General features: G+C 46.0%; 5 protein-coding genes across 5 annotated transcripts; 3 read left to right on the forward strand and 2 right to left on the reverse strand.

The window, feature by feature from the left end:
* Positions 1 to 1,725: 1,725 nt before the first annotated feature.
* On the forward strand, positions 1,726 to 6,222 carry GLAREA_10892 (ATPase of HSP90 chaperone/DNA topoisomerase II/histidine kinase; the record flags this gene model as incomplete). Its single annotated transcript, XM_008079992.1, has 6 exons — positions 1,726 to 2,104; positions 2,151 to 3,141; positions 3,444 to 4,366; positions 4,542 to 4,664; positions 4,709 to 5,865; positions 5,926 to 6,222. 6 exons carry the CDS (start codon positions 1,726 to 1,728, stop codon positions 6,220 to 6,222), a joined length of 3,870 nt encoding a protein of 1,289 aa, XP_008078183.1.
* Positions 6,223 to 7,898: 1,676 nt separating this feature from the next.
* GLAREA_10893 (PH) lies at positions 7,899 to 9,532 on the reverse strand (the record flags this gene model as incomplete). The annotated part of the gene is made up of 4 exons (XM_008079993.1): positions 7,899 to 9,038; positions 9,084 to 9,176; positions 9,228 to 9,353; positions 9,419 to 9,532. 4 exons carry the CDS (start codon positions 9,530 to 9,532, stop codon positions 7,899 to 7,901), a joined length of 1,473 nt encoding a protein of 490 aa, XP_008078184.1.
* A 1,817-nt stretch (positions 9,533 to 11,349) lies between these two features.
* GLAREA_10894 (nitrosoguanidine resistance protein SNG1) lies at positions 11,350 to 12,832 on the forward strand (the record flags this gene model as incomplete). Its single annotated transcript, XM_008079994.1, has 2 exons — positions 11,350 to 11,781; positions 11,843 to 12,832. The coding sequence occupies 2 exons, from the start codon at positions 11,350 to 11,352 to the stop codon at positions 12,830 to 12,832; spliced, it is 1,422 nt and encodes a 473-aa protein (XP_008078185.1).
* Positions 12,833 to 14,375: 1,543 nt separating this feature from the next.
* On the reverse strand, positions 14,376 to 15,665 carry GLAREA_10895 (insecticidal toxin complex protein; the record flags this gene model as incomplete). Its single annotated transcript, XM_008079995.1, has 2 exons — positions 14,376 to 14,770; positions 14,819 to 15,665. 2 exons carry the CDS (start codon positions 15,663 to 15,665, stop codon positions 14,376 to 14,378), a joined length of 1,242 nt encoding a protein of 413 aa, XP_008078186.1.
* A 3,123-nt stretch (positions 15,666 to 18,788) lies between these two features.
* On the forward strand, positions 18,789 to 21,778 carry GLAREA_10896 (uncharacterized protein; the record flags this gene model as incomplete). Its single annotated transcript, XM_008079996.1, has 3 exons — positions 18,789 to 18,794; positions 19,023 to 21,431; positions 21,485 to 21,778. 3 exons carry the CDS (start codon positions 18,789 to 18,791, stop codon positions 21,776 to 21,778), a joined length of 2,709 nt encoding a protein of 902 aa, XP_008078187.1.
* Between the last annotated feature and the right edge of the window lie 381 nt (positions 21,779 to 22,159).

Raw genomic sequence — 22,159 nt, forward strand, 5'->3', positions numbered from 1 at the left:
CCGGTATTTGTTCCTCTATTGGCTACCACTTGTCTGTATTTCTTCTCGAATATACTACCTAAAGATGCCATTAACTATCACGATATGGGATTATAATCTGATGTATTACCACGAATTAACATATTAGTCATTCCACAACAATAATCTGGCGACTATGTTCGAATGGCTACAACTTCTATGTAATTCTTCCGAATAAACTTTCTCACCTATTATGCCTGTATCTACACCTCTGATACTCCAACTTTACATGTTGCGCATTAACGTATAAAGCCATCATTCTTTTGTTCCATAGCTCGAAGAATTGTTTAATCAAACATCATCCTTCCTAAGCAAAATCGAAGCGTTTGCTGAATCCGACAATTGAATCACCTAATCAAGGATAAGTTCTATTACACCACATATTCACACCACCCACGCCTTGCCGTTGCATGTAGTACTATGCAAACACGCCCCTGAATTGCCTGATCGAAGCTGCACCACATATATGTTTACACCAGCGACGGTATATAGTACGACCGCATCGAGGTTCGAAGCCGTTTTTTCGTCACCTCTATCGACCCAAAGTACCTTACCTTATTAGCATTTCCGTCTGTATGCAGTCCTAGATGTTTAACCTCGTTTTAGATTGATAATTGACTATACCAGTATGGCATTGTTCGTTTTTTGTTCACACAACTGATACGCGATGAAAACCAGTGGTCATTCGACTCGAGTCAGGATCAAACTTTCTTTACCCCACAGAGACGGGGATGCGGGTTTATTCTCCGAGTAATGGTTTTAGCTTGGATCGAAAGAGGTTATACTGTATCGGTATTATTGCATCTGATCGGAGCTTTGAAAATGGCTCTACGACGCTGATGTGGTCGTACAGCGGATTTTAGGGGTCGTGACACTGCGTTGTGTTGAGGTTTCGATAATGAAATACGGATATGTGCGGTAATACAACCACGACGGTATGGTTGTTCATAAGCTACGATTAGATTGAATTGCATGGAAGAGTTGCAACCGAGCTTCTGTTGTGAAGATGTCTCTTATATTCCGTAGATTAGGGCGTTTTAAATTCCGACATAGCGTGCTTTGCGTAGACTTCGAGTGTCGCTGGATGTGAGGTGAGTTTAAGGTTTGTATCGGCGTTGAGGAACGGTCCGTGAGACGAATATACTTCGAAATACTTTGGGTAGGGTGACGATGATATTAGCAAGCTGCTTCAGCATTGATGCATGCTATTGAGCAAGTATAGGAGTGTATATGAGCAGCAAAAAACGTGCATTTTGGCACTTTGCATTTGGTCAACCACGGGTGTCCACTCCCGTTCAACACCTAAGGTTACTTGATTGGCAAACATCTTCATTCGAACCGACCTTCAAGGGTCCAATTCAACAAAGCCTAGACCGTAAAAGCCACCATAATTCTCCTGGTGCCACTTTCTGGACGGTGCATGGATGTCCCAATCAACACGGTGCACGGGACCTGGAAACAAGATAAGATTTCGCTCTCATCTAGGCCTTGCCTTCTAGCCCTTGAGAACATGCAGTCTACCGATAGGTACGGAGGTACTGGAGAGCTGCTGCTCTCCACCTGCTCAGACCCTCGAAACGCACTGGACCATCCCTCTTCCCAAAATGTATCGCAAGATATTCTTATTTCTATATAATCAATTCTCCACCATCGCCTGCGCAGTTTTGGAGATGACCGTTTGCGAAGAGCTTGCTTATCCTACTTAGTATGACCACTCCAGATCCAGCCGATGCTCAACCATCGTGCGCCACCGAACCCCACGATGTCAACACTGGCGCTCCAGCAAACGCCACGCTAGAGAGTTCGAAGTCGGAACAGGATCATGGGCACGATGTTGGAACGGTTCCCGAGTCGGACAATACAAGATATCAAAACGATGAGCTGGTTGGCAGTACATCGAAGGAGGCAGGTCCAGCTCATATATCCAGCGAAATTGCTGTTCCAGCGGATTTGAAGGATACGGAATTGGACGGCGAACCGATTCCCTCGAACGATGCAAGTGTGCAAGGAGATGGCGAGCCGTTGCGCATCGAAAGAGTCTTTCCCATACGGATAGAAATCCCTGATAATCAACTCCCTACAGATAGTAAGCAGCCTCAATTGTTTCGAGTCGGTTTAATAACTCCCACCAGCTTCATCAGACGCAGCGACCATCGATTCGAATGATAGTGTCGTCCAAACACCATCTTCCAAGAACTCCAACCCCGATTTGCAGTCAGAAATCAGAAAACAACTCGACGAAGCGCCACAAGTATTCACGAATCAACCATCTCAAGCGGTATCGAACGGGGAATACTTTGTGACAAGCAGATTCAGTTACTTTACTGGAAACAATGACAGTCGAAGAGATTCTGCAATTAGCGAAGGTTCAAAGTCTGCTCAATCGAGTGAGCGACCAGGTACGGGTGAATCTGCCGTCGCGGTGGAAAGCACCGAAAAGGTATTCCGCTGCGAGGACGAACCAATACACATTCCCGGCGCAATCCAACGATTTGGAGCCTTGATCGCCATTAGGGAATCTCCAGACGGCGTGTTTTCCGTTCGAATCGTGAGTGAGAACTCGAATAACATTACTGGACTTGACCCAGAGGCACTATTCGAGCTGCGTTGTTTTACAGATATTCTGGTTCAACATGACAAGAAGGAATTCGTGTCGCGAGCCCGCTCCATGAGAAGTTGGACACCCGAAGATACCGCTAGAACCAACCCAGATGTCTTCACGATCTCCTTGACCAGTCTAATCGGCGCGCCCAAGCCGGTCTTCTGTGCCCTACATTGCAATTTGGGATCTGATCTGATCATCTGCGAATTCGAACCAAAGCACGATATCTTTCAATCGGAACCACCCGCTCTTCCTGCACATCCTATCTCAGTAACCGATCATCAGGCTTTTGCGCCCGAAGAACTTCGTCCCTTGATGACGAAAAGTAAACCTCTGCGGATTAATCGGGAGAGTGGGAGGCAGTTGGGCTCGATGGAGTTGTTTCATATGCTTTGTGAGATGCAGGCACAGCTTGCCAGTGCCAAAGACTTGACCGCGTTGCTTGATATCACTGTCGGTCTGGTTTATGAGTTGACTGGGTTTCATAGAGTTATGGTGTATCAATTTGATGAGACGAACGCGTAAGTGGGTTTTCTTACTCCAAGTTTGGCAGATGGAAGTTATTTCAGAGCAAGTCTCTTCCACGTGGAGATTGAGCAGTACCTACTATGTCAACTCCGTAGCAGCAATATGCAATGCCGTGTTGATGAGCACCATGGCACATCTTGGAAGTCCAGGATTTTAATGGGCTGCGTTGAGCCAAGTGGCTCCATTAGCATTCTGTTGCGAAAATACTGTCTACAGAGTATCTCGATGGTCGCGCTGACCACCAATTGTCTCGCGTCTGTCGAAGTCTGTGAAAATGACAAGCTAATTGTCATAGGGGTTGTGTTGTTTCCGAATATTTCAATAATAAAGCAACCCGAGATTCTTATCTGAACCTACATTTCCCAGCATCCGACATTCCCAAACAAGCTCGCGAATTATACGTAATTAACAAGATTCGAGTTCTCTATGATAGAGACGAAGAAACGGCTAGACTGATGTGTCGTACATTGAAAGATGCAGAAACTCCACTAGATCTCAAGCATTCCTATCTTCGTGCCATGTCACCAATTCACATCAAATATCTACACAACATGGGTGTCAGAGCTTCCATGTCCATCTCTCTAATGGTCGAAAACAAGCTTTGGGGTTTGATCAGTTGTCATAATTATGGTTCCGAAGCTCGAGTCTCACTACCAGTCCGAGAGTTATGTCGATCACTTGGCGAAACCTGTTCAACACATATCGAGAAGTTATTATATTCCGCCCGAATCAAAGTTCGTAAACCACTTTCCGCGGCGCCTAAGAAAACCTCACCTACCGCTTTCATCAACGCTTCATCTTCAGATCTTCTTAACATGTTTGACGCCGATTTTGGATTTCTTGCGATCAAGGGCGAGGCTAGAACGATTGGAAAATTAACAGCTTACAATGAGGCCATTGCACTTTTACAATATATACGTCAACGTTCATTTACCCAAATCTTCGCCACTCAAAATGTCAAAAAGGATTGTCCCACAATCGACTTTCCTACTGGATTTTCTGTACTTTCCGGGATGTTGGTCGTTCCGTTGGCGTTGGATGGGATTGACTTCTTGGTATTCTTTCGAAAGTCGAAATCGAAAGAGATTTTTTGGGCGGGAAATCCTCATGAGAAGGATTTGAAGGTTGGACAGAATGCTTATTTGGAACCGAGGAGTTCTTTTAAGAGGTGGAGTGAACAGGTTGTTGGGACGAGTCGGGAGTGGACTGAGGATCAAGGTGGGTTGTTTTTGTCTTTATGTGTTTTTCGCAAGGATTTGATGGAGTTTCTTCGAGGATGAGCAGAACTCGGTGAATTGGGATACAGCACAATTTGCAGGCCTCGCGAAACAATTTTCTAGCCGTCTCGATCTTCTGGCCGTTAAATTTACGAGCAGATGCTAACTTGATGTAGTGGAATCCGCTGCAGTTTTAAGTACATTATACGGAAGATTTATTGAAATCTGGCGGCAAAAGGACTCGATTGTACAGAGGAATCGTATGACACGTCTTTTGATTAGAAATGCTGGCCACGAAGGTAAGATCGAGTCCAACTATAGTCGTTCCCCGCTTACCATTCAGTTCGAACCCCATTGAATAGTATTATCAACTACCTAGAAGTCGCTCTGGAAGAGCCTTTGGATGAGCGAGCTCGAAATCACCTACACAGGTCCTTACAAGCTTCAAAATCACTAGTCTTTGTAGTAAATGATCTACTTAGTCTGACTGAAGTGGAGGGTATCGATTTCAAAAATCATGAAGACGATTTCAATTTGAAAGAAATGATATCCGATCTCATTTCGGCATTTAAAAACGAGTCAATCAGGCAACATCTTGAAATATTACTTCAAGATGATGAGTCAATACCAGCGGTCGTACGCTGCGATCCAACTGGGTTGAGGCAGGTATTATCGAATTTACTAACAAATGCAATTGAGCATGGATCTGGAGATCATGTTGAGATTGGATTGAAACATCTAAGTTCCACAAACGACAACAATTTAGTTGAAATTTCATTTCAGGATCGAGGGAAAGGGCTGACGGAAGTGGAACTAGACAGCATTTTCCTAGATTTGGAACAAGTGTTAGATGAAGATGAAGGGTCGCCAGAAGGAACACCGGCAGATGGTCCGAAACTAACAGCCGAACCCCCACGACCGAAGTTTATCGGATTAGGCCTTGCATTTACGGCAAGATTCGTACGATTGAATCTTGGCCAAATCACCATGTCCTCGAAAATAGGAAAAGGAACACGAGTCTCCATCAAAATCCCATTTCGAAAAGCTGTCAAAGCCAAAACACCCCCAGCAAGTCCATTAGGCTTGGCTCTTCCTACACCACCTTGCGATCCAACCCACCTCCTCACCGCGTCCAAACTCCAAGTCCCTTCAACCCTCCCAATCCGCACCCTAAATCCAGACTCAACGGCTCAGTTACCACTCACCGCCCCCTCCCCTTCCCTATTACTCACCACCCCACCTCCAGCCGCCCTCACCACCTCCCCTCTCCCCTCTACGCCCCTGTCCCACTACCCCTTCCCCGAGATGCTGCGCCCGGAGGGGCAGAAATCGAAATTCAACGTCCTCATCGCCGAAGACAACCCGCTTAACAGCCGGTTACTAGAGACGAGACTGGTGAAGCGCGGTCATAACGTACGGGTCACGGTTGATGGACAGGCGTGTGCGGATGCGTTTATGAGGGACCCCGGGGGGTTTGATGTCGTGTTGATGGATCTGCAGGTACGTTTAAAATTAGATTTCAAATGCTGTGTGAATATGTCTGACATGATTTTCGCGTAGATGCCACTCGTAGACGGCAGTGCCTCAACCCGACTCATCCGCGCATTCGAAGCCGAAGCTCACACCAAGATCCAGACCGAATCCCCACCAAACCGCATCCCCATCATAGCAGTCAGCGCCTCTCTCACCGAAAACGCGCTCGACGACTACCTAGCTACGGGCTTTGATGGCTGGATTCTAAAGCCGATTGATTTCTCGAGGCTGGAGGCGATTCTGGAGGCGATTGTTGATCAGAGGATTAGGGGACTGTTACTGCATGGGAGGGAGGTTTGGGAGAGGGGTGGTTGGTTTAGGTAGGACGGGTGGGAATGACAAGGGGAGGGGAGGGAGAGGGATAGAGAGGAGGGAGGGAGTGGGAGGAGAGATATAGAGAGGACGAGGGAGACTAAATAGGGGTAGAAGAGGATAAGAATGGTGAGAGGGGAGAGGGATTTGTACATTACCGCATATACCCCAGAAAGAAAGGGTAGGTCGGCGAAATGGTGTTTAGGTTGGTTGTTTGATTGTAAAATATACACAATTTTGCATCGGGATCTTGGTGGTAATTTGGGTTGGGTTGGGTTGGGTTATATCACGTACATGGGTCAGGATATAGAAAATTAGTTGGAGCTGAGTTGGTAGATGGGATATCATAATGAAAAGGATGTAATAAGATGGTTATTGTGTATTTCAGTTAAAAGGGTGATTTAAGAAGTTTGCAATTAAAGGTTTATATTGCTGTGCGTGGTGGTGTGGAGAAGGGGAGGAGATGAGATTAGAAGATAGCTCGTCTGAGCTTCTTACCAGGTTTCAGAGTTTTTTCTTAGCGAGGGTGGCTGGGTTGGAAAGATATCTATCTGATGTCTGTGAATGGGAATATGTAGTACTGGCTATGATGAGAGTTGAATTCCGTGGGGGAGGGGGTGGTGTGGTGAGGGGTGAGGGGTGAGTCAGTTATGGAGGGAGGGATGAGATGGGGTGGTTAGGGGGTGAAAGGAGGTGGGGAAGTGGGGAAGTGGGAAGATGAGGTGTGGAAGTTGTAAGTTGTAAGTTGGATAGGTAGGAGAGAAGTTGGATAGGTAGGTGAGTAGTAGGTGAGTGGTAGAAGAGAGGTAGGAGAGGGTACTTTGTATTTTGGAATTTGTGGTAAGGAGACGTGATAGATAGATTAATACTATAAGTATAATTCTAGGAGAGGGATAAAGTAGAGAAGAATACAGGTTATTCTATACTTATAATCTATATACTAATTAGATTTATCTCTTACCTAATAATACTCTCTTTAATATATTCTTAGCTAGAACTAAGGATATAGATATTTTATTATAGTTATAATTTCCTACTATAGTCGAGGGTTTAAAGGGCGGCTATGCTTAGTTTCTTACGTAAAATAATATAATAATACGCGTATAGGTTAGAAAATAGACTTCTTTATATAATTTAGAATAGAATTATAGTTTATATTACTATATTACTAACTACAAAGACTAAGGACCTCTATATCGACCGAACTAGTAAGAGTAGAGTATTATTAAACTTTTAATACTTTAGTAAGATTTAAAAATAGATAGCTAAGATTATAGCTAAAATGTCTATAAAGCGTGGAGAGGGAGAAATAGGATAGTTGAGATTATATAGTTAAGAGTAAGGAGGAGGAGAGGAAGTGTTAGGTAGTGCAATTTACTGTATATAGAGCTCGAAGTACGGTTATATTTTATTACTTTTTAGGTTGAAAGGGGGTTATCGAATTAGTACAAATTTATACGCGGAAAGATTTGCGAGAACTCTTAGATAAATGGCACAGCTGTACACCTGTAAGCTAAAAAGCTAATCTCAAAGTACTAAAATCTTGACGTCCCCATCAATCTATAATCAAAAACGCTTGTAGATCACATCTTATTAATTCGGGAGCTAAAAATCCAATCTCAAATTATTATATAACCTCAGCATGCTAAAACCTCCGCATAGATCGCTCGCTCAAGCTAAACCACCCCCTAAGCCTTCTCAACAGGCACCACCCCTCCCGTCTTCGAATCAATAACCCCCGCCTGTCCCTGCCCCATCGGCGAAACAGGCGACGCAACATTTGAACCCCCCGTGATCCCCTGCGTCTGCAACGCACCCGGACTCTTCTGATCAACAGGCGACAACGGCGACGCAGGCGCACTACCCATACTAGACATGGTATTCGTATGTAACAACGCGGCCGGACTAGCGCCAACCACAGATTTAATCACGTCGGCCCATTTCTGGGCGTCGGCGGGGGAATGCGCTTTGAATGATATTTCCGAGGAGCCTGACAGTTTGCTACCGATGCCTTTGCTCACGTCCTTCCCTTTGATGTTGAATTTCTCGCCGGCCGTCGTACCGATCACGGCGTCTGGGAGGTAGATGGAGAGTTCCGGGACGGGGTCTTTGCGGAGGTTGTCGTTGTCTTTGAATTCGTGGAGGAATTTGGAGGGGGTGACGACGTAGTAGCCGGTGGAGTAGCCGGACATGCTTAGTTTGTTGCGGGACTTGCGCTCGAGGGTTCCTTCGATTAGGGGTTGCGTGCTGCGGTGGTTTTGGTTGGCAAAGGCTATTCCTTCGACGGTTCGTTCGGGCGCGTTGGGGTTGATTAGGATGTTGGAGTTGCGTTGGACAAATTGGTTCCATTCGAAATCTGTAGGGACTCGTTGCGTGGTGGCTAGCATGTCGCCATATAGTTCTTGTTGTTTTTGCGCTTGACCGGCTACGAATTGGTTGAAGGACATCATTGCTTGTTGAATGACTTCAATAACATGATGTTCGAATTGCGCAAAGTTGTTTTGTACAGCTATCAGATCGTGTTTGTTGTTGTTCTCGTGTAAAACTTGAGCTGATAGTCGGTGGAGAACACCTCGTTTGACGACATATGGATCTTCCGCGGAATGCATTTTGCCCCCAGTGGACTCGAAGTTTGCGGTTTGCTGGCCTAATAATTCGATGTGCTTCTGGGTGGTATTTCGAGCCTTGTCAACCTCCTTGGCTCCTTTGGCCGCACCTGAAGATAGCTCTTTTGACTTGTTCTTGATTTCTTTGTGTAAACGGTCGAGGATAGGTAGGACGGAGCCTTTGAGGTTTTGTTCGGTTTCGAGATGTGAGTTTGCAAGGCCCTAGTAAATTAGTAAATGATAGGACCCTGGGCACAATAAACTTACTTGTGTATTCAACCGCATATTCTCGAAAACCGATGCTATCCCGCCAAGACCTTGATCGAAATGATGGCCTTCTTTCAGCGGATTGTTGATTGTCTGGAAGAATTAATTAAGACATGCTAGAACATAAATTCCTCCAAATCATACCTTCAACACCTTCTCGTACTCCTTCGCATGCGCCTTTTGCACCTTCTCCGTCGCGCTAACATAATCTTCGAGGTATCCTACTGCGTGCTTCCATGCTCGCAGACGTTCTTCGAGGAGTCCAGAAGTCTAGCACACGGTTAGCTGCATATTCAAAGAACACTGGTAACACAGTCTCTGCCGGCGCAACTTACATCTGAAGGATCAGCAGTGGGGATCGCATCGTCGCTCAAAGCACTCGAATAAGAAGCCTGTCGGATAGGCATTGTCACTGGGTGAGTCCCAGGCATTCCAGGTTTTTGCGACATATTTGGGGAGAGTCTATTCATAATTATTAGTTGTCTGTATAAATGAAGAAGTCAAGAATTCGCGTGTATGGGTGGTACGATAAAATTAATTGTCGCAATCGGAAGAGCACATACCAAGAGAAGCTCGGACAACTTGCGGGGAATCCTGGTCGCGTTTATATCGATGTCGGGCACCGTATTATTCGTATTAATATTGTGATATAGGAGAGAGAGAATCTTAGGATTTGTGATTGTTTAATGAATGATTCTTATCGTAAATGATTCAAAGAGAAGGAAGAGATTCACCTGCAATAAATGTCGAGTCTCCTCCACACATTCAGCGGGATGATGTCATCAAAGCGACCCCTTTATTTGGCGACAATCTGGAGTTGGCTCCAAAACACCGGATTCTTCTTAGCTTCAACCTGACAATCAAGACGTGTATGGCTTAAATCGCCAGAAAGAACGCCACGAAAGTCTAAGAAGATGAAATACTCCACCTACAGCAAGCACTTACCCAGCTAGTACGATCTCGGTACTCAGATCTTGGAATCGTGAGTGGCTATGCAGGACGATGAAGTGGTTGACCCTCGTTGGGCGCATAAAAAGAATATTGAGGGTTGGAGAACATGGTATGACTGGGTATTAAGCGTCATCTGGGACGCCTTCAGGGAGTTGATCCAGGATAATAACCTTTAAGCGAGCAAGGAGCATGTGTTGTGCATCTCATCTTGAAGACTTTGATCTGCAAAGTCTGTCACTCATGCATTCGATTTTATCAGAAAACGGGACAAGCCCAAAAGTACAAAAGAAGCAATGCACCATAATGCCCGAAGGCAGAGTGCATTTGGCTTAATTTGGCATTCAAGAACCTATTCTATCTACAGTGCCACAGCACTCGACTGGATTCTTTACAACCGGTGAGAAAATACGATTCATTTCCTTACATCAACATCCTTTCACCTCTGACATCTCACTGTCATTTGGTATAGCGAATACGCGAGTGTAGGCTAATACTGTGTCTACTCATTTAGGTAAACTTTATGTCTTATCATTTTCTCGTGCCGATTTATGATAAGGCTGACGGCTGCTAAACTTATTCTTCTACGACCGCACGCTAACTTGTGCGGCAAACTCCGATTTGACCAAAAACCTTAACCCTCTAAAACGAGTTGAATCACGAGTTTTAGTTTTAGTTGCTACTCGAGATCCTTAGATATTGATAAAAAGGACAGAAGGTCGAGTTCGAGCTCGACTCTTCGAGACTACCCCTCGAAAGCTTGGCTGGGCTTAGCACGACCCCACGACAATTTCGAGATCGCCCTTTCGAAGACCTCGCGATTTTGAGATAATTACCTTTCCAGGCATAAAATAAAGTGTATATACTTAATCAGCTTATACTAAAGTATATTGTTCTACAAGAAATTAAATATAGAACTTGTCGTCGTCGAGTCTTAAAAAGGGGATGGCCGTGAGAAAGCTCTCGAAGGTTTCGGTAAATCGGACTTTGGCGGACTACGAAGGCTGAAGGAAGGTACCGACTAGTTAGTGCGGCCGCCAATACTCTACGAGTCTAGCTTTCGTACTACTACCGGCAAGTTACAGACCGCATTTTCTATTGTGCGAAGAAGTGAGGAGAAAGGATTGGATGGAAACGAATCACGTAAGTTGATGTTAGAATACTTATAGACACGATCTCCCATCTATCCTTCATCCTCCTTTTCTTCTCATTTTTGACTACAGTATTGTCCCATCTCATCCCATTTCGGGCCTTATTCGAGACCTAAGATCTTACAATCCCTCGTTTCCTTTTGTTTGCCATCAACGCACCTCTCATCATGGCACGCCTACGCTGGAACGATCCATTCTGGAATGGCAAACGGAAACCCTTCATAATTGGGGTAATTTCATCATCTTTTCTCGTCATCATGCTGTTCTTCATCGTCACGTCTTATCTCTACGGTTCCATCTGGAGGGATACTTATCGAACGAGTCATTTGAATATTTTGGCCGTTGACTATGATGGGGGGGTCATAGGACAGTCCTTGTCAGCTGGGTACTCTGCACTGAAAGGCGAGAGATTTCCGACCTTACACTTCCGTTCTGCTGAGGAATTTGGCACTGTCGAGGATATCCGGAATGCGGTGTGTAGAGGAGATTACTGGGCGGCGATATTTGCGCAAGATGGTGCTTCCGATCGATTGTCAGCTGCTCTTGGAGGTGGAAATGCTGCTGCTGAATACAATTCGAGCAACACTTTGACATATGTTGTAAGTCGCACCGAACATACAGCAACTGCTATTGTCCATAGCTAACGAAATTGTTCAATAGTACAACGAAGCTCACTACCCGACTGTACAATTGGGCTACATTCTTTCGAACATGCAAACACTAATCGGAGCTGCCCAGACCATATATGGCTCACTCAACGGCACCGGAGCTGCCCAATCTCTGAACACCAACGACCAGAATGCCGTACTGGCCCTCCTCAATCCCATTTCGGCATCGTCAATAAACATAAAGCCGACACCGCAAGGAACCAAAGTTCTATACAACACCGTAACCCTCATCCTACCAATTATCCAGCAATTCTTTTTCCTCATGGCACTAAACGGCATCTCGAACTCATTCAACATATACGGGTATCTCTCCAGTATCCAAGTTGGTCTTATCCGGATGGTCGTTGCTATCACTTACACCTTCCTCGCCTCCTTGTCCCTGGTCGGATACATATGGGCATTCAAAGAGAACTGGGATGTATCAGGTGGTCAATTTATGCTCACTTGGATGGCGATGTGGTTATACATGCACGTCAATTTCGTGGTTCTCGACGCAGCAACAGCGTTTGTGCCTTTGGCGTATCTGACCTTTTTCGTTTTGCCCTGGGCCATCGCCAACATCACATCCACTCTCTTCCCCTTCGAGCTGAATCCCGGATTCTACAAACTCGGGTATGCACTCCCAGGGTATCAGATCGTGAGCATATTATTCCAGATCTGGTCGGGAGGTTGCAACAACCAGCTTTCGAGGTCTCTGCCTGTCCTGTTTGCGTGGGAAATTGTGGGTTTGTTCGCCGCTGTGTGGGGAGTAGCTCGCCGTAATAGAGCGGCTCGGGCAGAGGTTTTGAAGGGGGCAGAGGAGCAGCAACAACCTCGGTCTTCTTCAACTGGTTCAAATGAGATTCAGGAAAAGCCGAAGGACATTCAAGACAAGCCCGATCCGAACTTTGACGACCGGCGCCACGACGTGGAACGACGGCACACAGGACCTCCAGGATTGCCAATGCCGCTTCAGGGGATTTACACACAGGTGCAAGATTGAGGGGATTGGCGGGACTAGATTTCTTTAGATTAAACTTTCTTTATTACCTCTAGTATTGTGTTAATATATCTCTTAACTTAAGTCTTAGCCATCTTCTCATTTAATATAAAGCGTTTACTTGAGGTCTAATAATAATAATGTCTATCTACTATTACACTTTCTATTTCTCAATCTTTACTTAAGAAAAGATTAATAAATTAATTAATCAGAGGTCACATGTCATCATTTTGTTTGTCTTAAGATTTAATATTTTAGGTTTTCAAATCTGCATACGTATTAAAATCACCAGATCGCCTTACAGTTTCCGCAATAGCAGCTATGGGAATGAACCTACCCGAAAAATCACGCTATACATTCCCATAAATCGTACACCCCACCAAGCACCCTAACTCCCCCACCCCCACTTCCTTCCGCCTTCTGCCTTCCGCCTTCCGCCTTCTGCCTTCCGCCTTCCGCCTTCCGCCTTCCGCCTTCCTCCTTCCGCCTTCCGCCTTCCGCCACCCCCCACCCCATCCGCCCTCCACAAACTCCACTAACAAGAAAACATTCTCGACCACCCTCCCTACTCTCCCCCCCTATTTAAATGCTATACGGTGCGTAACGTGGCACTTGACAAACGAGTAGGATTTATCGGATCGAGGGAGAACTACGCACAGCTTATGTGGCAAATATGAAAATTCGGTGTAGGTTCCAGGTACTTGGACCGGTCAAATCACAAGTCCACCGTATAACATTTAATCAGAAGGGGGAACCCCATTACCCCCCAGAACTCAACCTCTAACATCCACTCTGTCTTGAGTCCGGAATCGGTCCTAGTCTTGTCTTCGGCTGGAGAATACCATCACATCGTAGGCGAGCACTCATCTCTTGCGTCCGAGGCGAATGGAATCAAAGGTAGGGAATGAAACTCGTAAGTCGGGTGTGCAATCTGGGGAACCAGTGAGTTTACAGTCGTGACACTCGCATTCGTTGTCTGAGTTGGTGTCGTTGTTGGAAAAGCTGGATATGTAATTGAAATGGGAGATTTTGCGCTTTTTTCTATGTGCGATTGGTTTGTGCCGATGATAGGGGTTCTCTACTTTTGCGGATTTTGGAGGAAGATAGACGAGATTGAAATGACCATGTCCAGTCTTCACAGCTGGGATGTGATTCGTCTATATACTCGGAGCTATGGTGATGCTCATTAATGAATACAGTGATTCCAATAAACACATGGATCTTGGTTGCCCAAACTCCACGGCATTAACTTGCTGTTCTGTAGGGAAACATATTCTTCGTGAAAGCCAGCTTCAGTTCAAAGGGTTCATTGATGCCATGATCATAAGGTTGATACTTCTTCGAAGAAGTGTGACGGCTGTCTGAATAGCGAGAATCCGATAATGTGTGGGCGACAAACGCAGCATGAAACTCCTCACTCATGTCATGCTTGAGATCCAAGAATCTGACACCATCTCCCGCTTTCCTACCCCATCCTGATCGTTCCGCAGCACGGTGCAACTCTTCGCCTCATTCACGGGATGTACAGGTAATATGTAGGACAGCATCACTCAGTATCTAGACTAAACGCATTGTTCTGAGATGGAAGCGAGACCCTCCATCTTGAAGCGGCGCCGGCAAATTCGAGGGGAAGATATCGGCTTTGGTCAAGACCGGAGTCAAAGAGACTTGGATCAGAGTTGCTTGTAGATGTCGCAATGGCCATGTGTGCATATGACGTGTAATGGGTCGATAGAACATATGAATCAAGAAGCACTTGATTGGATCTAGATCCACACTTGAGATCGACGCACTTTTCAGTGCCGGATTTCTCTACCGTCTCCACAGGTTTGTGGTTGCGAGACGTCCTGTTTGTCCGCAACGCGGAATCAGAATTGTGGACGACGACGGGCTTAGCCCAGCAGCATTCTGGCGCAGGTGGAAGCAATGGTTTAGTCCGAACTTTGCTGCTGAACAGTTAAAGCTTACAATGTACACCGGTAAACGGACCAGCGGTACATGCCAAACTGATGCTAACTTGCTTTAATCGCCGCATATAGTGTCTTGAGTAGTCGAGATCGAACCACCATTCGGGAATCTCGAGTTCACCTTTCTCGCCTAATTTCAGGGGCGGAAATGCCCACGGAGGAAATTGCCTTGGAAATATATGTTTTGTGAGCTTATATTCCTGACAATTAGCTTTCATGTATCTCCTCTCAAGCGAGTGAAGTCGTAATTCAAGTTTCTCACCTACAACTAGGCCCTCATGTAGCGAATTCCACAATACATTTTCGGAAAACTCAAAGTTAAGATGACTAGTCTCATGCAAACAAGCAGAGAAGTCGCCAAGCTTATACCAAAGTGCAGCCTGGGCCTCTTTGGCGCCTTCTAACGCGATTTTGAAGGTTTGCTTGGACAGGGCAGCCATTTCCTGTTGCATAAAGCTGTATAGCTCATGCTTGCTGGTACGATCACGGAGAAAATCGAGGACCTCATCGCTGTGCTCTAATTGACGTTGATGTATATTCACTTCTGTCAGAGAGACAAGTCTGCTTCGAGTTGCAGCAAGTTGCTGCCGTTTTATCTGCTCAATTTCAATCTCGGTCACATTGAGTTGATGCGGCCACTCTTGTTTTCGCCGTTGCCATTCTGCAAATGTCATCGCCAGACAGGCATTGTTGCCACTGATTTCTGCCGAGACATTGTGTATTCGAGCAGCTGCAGGAAAGAAGTAGACTCGCTTCGTACCAATTAGTATATGACTTAAAGCAGCTAGAAATACCACGTAGAAGTCGGGAATCATATTTAAGCCTTGGGTAATGCTTTCTTCGACATCTGACAGTAAGCGGTTAGCCATTGCTGCTTCCATATCTTGCTTATATGACTGTTCGAAAGGAATTACATCTGTTTTAATCAAGGTCGAGAAATATTCCGCTCCTGTCAGAGCCCCGGAGAGCGCTTGGCCGAGCCCTTGATATTGCTAATTAGCTGCACGAAAGTTACTTTGAGCCACTTCTGTGCCAAGATTAAGGATATGGTTTTCGTGCGAGGTACGGAGGGCAGATAGATATTCACTATCGCCCCTTTTGATTGCACTCAAGGGTGATGATCATGGTCCTCTCAAAATACCTGCCCATTCAAGTGCTTTTGGTAGAAGTGCGGTAAATCGGTATAGTTGAGAGCCAGTCATACAACGACGTAAGGCGTCACCGCAGAGCTCCTCTTGAGGCGAGACAAAACAGGAAGGGTTTTCGCCGCTCAGCCTAGAACCTGATACCCATGCCGCCAGATCTTGTTGGGTCTCCCTTGCGAAGTCAGGAGCTATTGAAAAATTCATGAACCAGCGCTTTGCGATCGGCTACTTCCTCGTAAAAGTAGAGGAATCTAGAGTTTAGAGGCGCTGGCATAGCTTTGGAGCTTTCTAATGTCAGGCCGCGAACGAGCACTGTGTTTTGTGCCTCGATAGATGTTGGTACTGGTTCCAGTAACTTCTTCACAGCATCGGCAAAAAGCTTTGCCTGTCGGAATGACTCCATGGAATTGCCCTGAATGAAATTTTCTGTCCAGGGGAGGAGAATACTGACATACTGTAGCATGCTGGCTCGAGCTCTAGATATACTGTCACTGAAAGGGGGTGTTGGGCAGCATGTAGTATTGGTGGTCTCCTTTTCATTTAGCGGGTTCTCGGTTAATTGCGAGATGGATTCAGGCGTCAATATATTCTCAACGCTCGACGACTCCGAATTAACAATGCGAGATTTCTCGCATGTTGCCTATGAATTATACCTGTTGAGTAGATCGGAGGCTTTTCTGGACCAAAGCAATGCCTCTGCGAACTTGCAATCTTCCCCGAGACGTCGCGCAATTTCCAACACAAGTGTACGAAAAGACAGAGGACTAAGAAGAGTTTCCTCTGCGAGGAGTACAGAAAGGAAGGAAAAGCAGAGAGAAATCAGTTTGGTGGGTGTGGTTTTGCGGGTGTATCCGGAACTACTTGCGAAGTGACTACTGCAGAATCTGTTGGCAAGTCATACATAAATCCAAGGGAACCTTTGCTAGCTGCTGTGAAGAACAATGAGTCCAAATTTCTGCCCCACAAGAATATAAGGCATTGACTCGAGTCCAAATGTCTGATACATTTGGTAACAATAAATCGAGAACCCGCCATTTTTACCTTGGCCACCATACCTCTAATTCACAAGTCACGGCCAAAGGGTCCTTTTTTCATCAATCAACTACACAATGTATATGGAATTTCCTTTCTGATCTTTCATTTTTCTAGATAGAGAGGGCTGATGTGTATTTGCGACTTTAACACACGACAGGCAGGTTCAATACAATCTAGACTTTGGGGTGCATTGTGACGATTCCACTTAACCGATGGAAATCAAGTATATTGTAGTGAGGAACGAGCGTCCATAACTGTAGATACACAAGAGACACTTGCGAAGCATTCTTGGGGTAAGAACCTTGTAATATAGGCGTGCAACAGTAAGGTGAATGGAGTATTGGTCGTTGTAGAGGAAGTATTGCGGTATTAGTAAGGTGCGACTCGGTAGAGATGTATAATTTATGGTGATGGATAGTATAGTGTTTTCTGGCTGAGCTTGGTGTGTAACATGAAAACTTGCACTTACTGGTTAGTTCCAGTTCTATTGATATTCTCTACTTGTGCTTCGATCTTACGAGATCAAGGAAATCCTAAGTCCTCTCCATTTTCGCAAGCGAGCCTTAACCAGATGGATGTTTCTGTTTGTTTAAAAGACGTATCCTACAAGGAGAATAAAGTTCAAATATCCCTATAACGAAGATGTTAGGTATTCAGTCTTCTACAGAATATTAATTGAGAAAACTAAATCGCATTCATTCACGTCGAGGTTTGTTTATTCTAATTCAGGGGTTAAACGAGGGATCCAACGCCATAGGCTAAAGCAAAGGGGTAAATCGCTAACGATAATAGGTGAGTTTCCCACACTTGAAAGCCACATATTAAGCGCTTGCGGGGTCACAAGATGCAGCATTGATTTAAGCTTGATGGGGTGCCGGCGGATAGGAGAAGAGAGATTCAGAGCTGGCTCTACGTCTAGGCTCGGCGATGTGAAAAGGGGTAGGCTTAATGGGCTATTCACGCTGGAAATCTAAATATGTTTGTACGGCGGAAAAGGGTGTTTATCGGAGGTATGTACGTGATACCAATGGAGTGCCCTGCATTGCAGCCGCTGTCAATGCTCGTCATCTGAGATAGTCAAAGCATAGAGCTGTTGATTGGGAAGGGATGAGAGCTCTGAAATGGTCCTGTGAAACTATATGGATATAGAAGGGTATATGCAGTAGTAACGTGAAAACATTTCGTATATTTGGATGCGAAACTTCATAAGAAAGACCTTTTAATGTTTAGATCTGCATATGGTGTTTGCTCGACCAAGCAAGTCACACCAATAGGAGTCAATAAAGCGGCGAGTGCCTTTATCTAGACGGGAAACCGCAGAGACGCAGTAAACACATCTAGGAAGAAAAATTGATTTCATTTCTTTTACAAGTGTATCTTCAAGGTAAAGATACTTTTTACCTACAATTTTGTTTGTTTTTCCTTTCACGATTCCTCAAATAGTTAGAAATATCAAGGTCACACGTCTATCTCAGAGTCCGAATCAGGTTGTATCCACCTTGCCGCTCTTAGCGCTAAACCCTGGTTTTTGCAGGTCTGTGGCAGCCGACACCTTCAACCTCCATCCAATCCATTCTTCTTTGAGAGACTCAAGGAGCATCGAATTCCACCTCCACCTCCACCATCCCACGATGACGATATTTGGGACTTTGTAACGCATTCACCGCAAACCCCTCCTCGCTCGGATTCCACGCCTCGATAACCTCATCATCACTTCCCAATGAACAGCATACCGTGCAAAGGTCGATTGAGCGCCCGGTGTTAGTTTGACCCCAGCAGCAAGGGGAACACATTCCTTGGACCGCTGCCCCGATGAAGGTACGTCGCCCTTCCACCACACTCCAAAAAGTCACGATAGCTTCGTGATTCGAATAAAGCTGCCGTGGAATTACGGCTAGGCCGTCTCTGGTCGGACCTATTGTCTGTCGTGCCGCCTCGCAGGTGTTGACTTTGACCGAGGCGGACGCACAGCAGGTTTCACGACCCTAGATATTAGACACTTTTAGCGCTGCCCGAACCCTCACCGATGCTAACATTTGTCTACAGACTTCTTCAAGACCGCGAGGTGAGGTTGGTGGAAGCTTTGCCAGTAGAAGGGGGCATGGTGCGCAACTCTCGATTAGTGACACCAACCACCACGTCACGGAAGCAATCGGAGACATGTACGGCGACGATGATTATACGAAATCCGACCGACCGCTGAGCTTTGCTCCATCGCCCCTGAACGAAGGTTTGACAGAAGGAAACGCGTATACAGATATGAAGGGGAGTCGGAATCGACCGTCGGCCAGTGTGAATGGAAACGCCAACCAGAAATCAAATACATCGCCAGGGCTGATGCAGAGCCCAAGAAGCAGCTCATTCGAGAAAGCAGGAGCTCTGTCGCCCTCCTTGTCATTGCGAGAACATCACTCAAATGAAGCTGCCAATGCACAATTCCCACTTAATGACCTGGACTACTCTTCGAACCCGGCGGCTGTCGCGCAGGAGCTCAGTAACTTGCAGGCTTTACGGCGCATGTCGATGGATGTTGGAAACACAAGCGATCCGGATCTGCCATCGTTTTCGGGAGTTTCGTTGATGCCATCAGTGGCGCCTACTGGTGATGATAACGAAGAAGATCCCTCGAGATTGTTCTGGGTACCCGCTCGGGTGCATCCAGAACTTGCGCCTATGGAATTCAAGACATTTTTGGAGAACCGAGTACAATCGATTAAGCGTCGGTCGGGCGACTCTTCGAATTCCTTATCCCCCGATGGAATGGAGAGAAGTGGGTCAGAGTCGTCTTTGAAGAGGAAGAAGTCGATGCTATCACGGCAGATAAATAATGAGGGCGGTCGAGGAGCGGTTGGATATCAAGATGGAGCGGAGCAGATAGAGAGGAAGAAGTCGTTGTCTTCGAACCAGTCATTGGACTTGAAAATCTCTGATTTGAAAGAATTGGATGCGTTAGTGCGGGATCCAACGAAAGCCATGCAGAAATTGAGTCTTGATACCAATAGATCTGGGAGCAGTGAGGAACTGGAAGACATGCCAATATTACCACAAGCACCTGGTCTTGGACTGAGGAGGTCCACAAGGACAACTTATAGGAGGGGGAGTGTAAAGAGAGTACCATTTTCCAAGAGGAACGGAGCTGGGCGTGCCGATACTGATGGAGAGGAGTCACCCGTTTCTTCTCCGATAGATGGACGTCCAGGTGTGGGATACCCTCTGTCGAAGGTGCAGTCTGAACCAACATCGGCAGAGAACTTTTCGCGACCAAATCGGGGTGGAAGACGTTTACAGAATTTGCCTCAAAGTAATCCTTCAGTATCAAGCCCGGAGCGAAAGTCGCAAGAAGACATGACAGAAGCAGGCAGAGGCGTTTATTCAGCGACTGACCCAGCACCCCCTACAGGGCCAATATCAAGGAGTAGCACATTTCCCAGGAACCAGCCAACGGTTCCTCAAATAGTAGAAACACCACCACCAGAAGAGACGAGAACTAAAAATCAGTTTCCAGAAAGGTCGTCTTCACAGAATGCCACACAGTCACTGCAAAAGAAGACTGTCCCAGAACCTCCAATGAAATCAAGCAGGCGGCCTACACTGGATAGACAGAATTCAACTCCACAGATAGCACCTAGAGTTGCGCCATCACAAACTCTTAGTGATATGACGCAGCAGCCTTCTCCGCTCCCTGGAAATACTGCCAGACTGGGAACAGATAGCCTAACGTTCATTCCCACACTGGAAGAGAAAAAGCCAGAGAAGAAATCCAAGAAAGAAAAGGAGAAGGAGGAGCAAGAGACGAGTCACCGTAAGACAAGTTGGGGTTGGTTTGATAAGAAGGACAAGAAGAAAGACGAGGATAATAAGAAAGGAAAAGCAAAGGCTTCTGTCGACAAATCTCATGATACTGCTCGTTTGGATGTTCTCCAGTCTACCATGGATGCTCCTCGGGGTCGGGAGAGCATATTAATTGAGCGTGAAAGCATGGATGGCAGGCTGGAAACGGAACGGAAGAAGGAAAGCAGTCGAAAATCGGGAGAACACAAGAAAGAGAAAGACGGCTTGTTCTCCTCCTTCTTCGGTGGTGGCAAGAAGAAGGGCGATCGAGATTCAGGGGGCAAGAAGAGTACCTCCTTACGGGCGCTTTCACCTGAACCTCCGTACCGACAGCTTAAACCGGATATTGATTACAACTGGACAAGATTTTCAATTCTGGAAGAGAGGGCCATCTATCGAATGGCCCACATTAAGTTGGCCAACCCAAGAAGAGCCTTGTACAGTCAGGTTCTGCTCAGTAATTTCATGTATTCATATCTAGCCAAGGTCCAGCAGATGCATCCGCAGATGGCAGTACCCCAATCGGCAGCACAGAAGAAACAGGAAGCAGAGCGACGCCAGAAAGAGCAGAAGCAGCAGGCTAAAGAGAACGGGGAAGAACAATACCGCTACGACTATCACCAGGTAAGTCTAAATCATCTCGTCAAAGTTCGGAGTTCGGACACTAATCAATACAGGGGATAACACAATATGCTGAACCAAGCCAGAATCAAAGTCAAAATCAAAACCATGAACCATCACGTGAGGGCGCAGAGTACGTCGACGACTCGCAGATATATGATTATGATCATCATGATGATGATTCGAACCGGCCGCAATCTCGAGCCTCGCAGCACAATTCCCACGCTGAAAACGGCTACGTCGATCAAAGTCAACAAAGTCGGCAAGGAAAAGATTACTATCCATATGGGAATTCCAACAACAATCGTGGGCAAGCTGATGATGATGATGATGACGATGATATGTGGTGATGTGAATTGGCGGTTGTAATGCCGCCGTGATTGCGGATTGTCCTTTTGCATTGTATGATGGAGTTATAGGCGCTTCCTGGATGGGAGCATGTGCAAAGGCTCGAGGGACGGGGTATCTCCAGGAGGATAATTATTGGAAGCATAGCGTCTGGTGGTCTTGCTTGTGTTTCTGCATTGTGTGGTCCCTAGACTGGGACTTTATAAATGCCATCTGCGATTGTCTGGAGAGCAAGCGCATGTTTATATGTAACATAGAATCTCTGGCTCTTGGGTGCTGGGAAAGCGAGGCAGCGGTCGTTGGAATGGATGATGAATCAGAACACAGAATACTGGATTTGGTGTTGATGATTGATAATGGAGATCAAACGATAGTCGAGAGCA

Source organism: Glarea lozoyensis (genome assembly GCF_000409485.1).
Source record: "Glarea lozoyensis ATCC 20868 chromosome Unknown GLAREA12, whole genome shotgun sequence".
NCBI classification, from domain to species: Eukaryota; Fungi; Ascomycota; class Leotiomycetes; order Helotiales; family Helotiaceae; genus Glarea; species Glarea lozoyensis.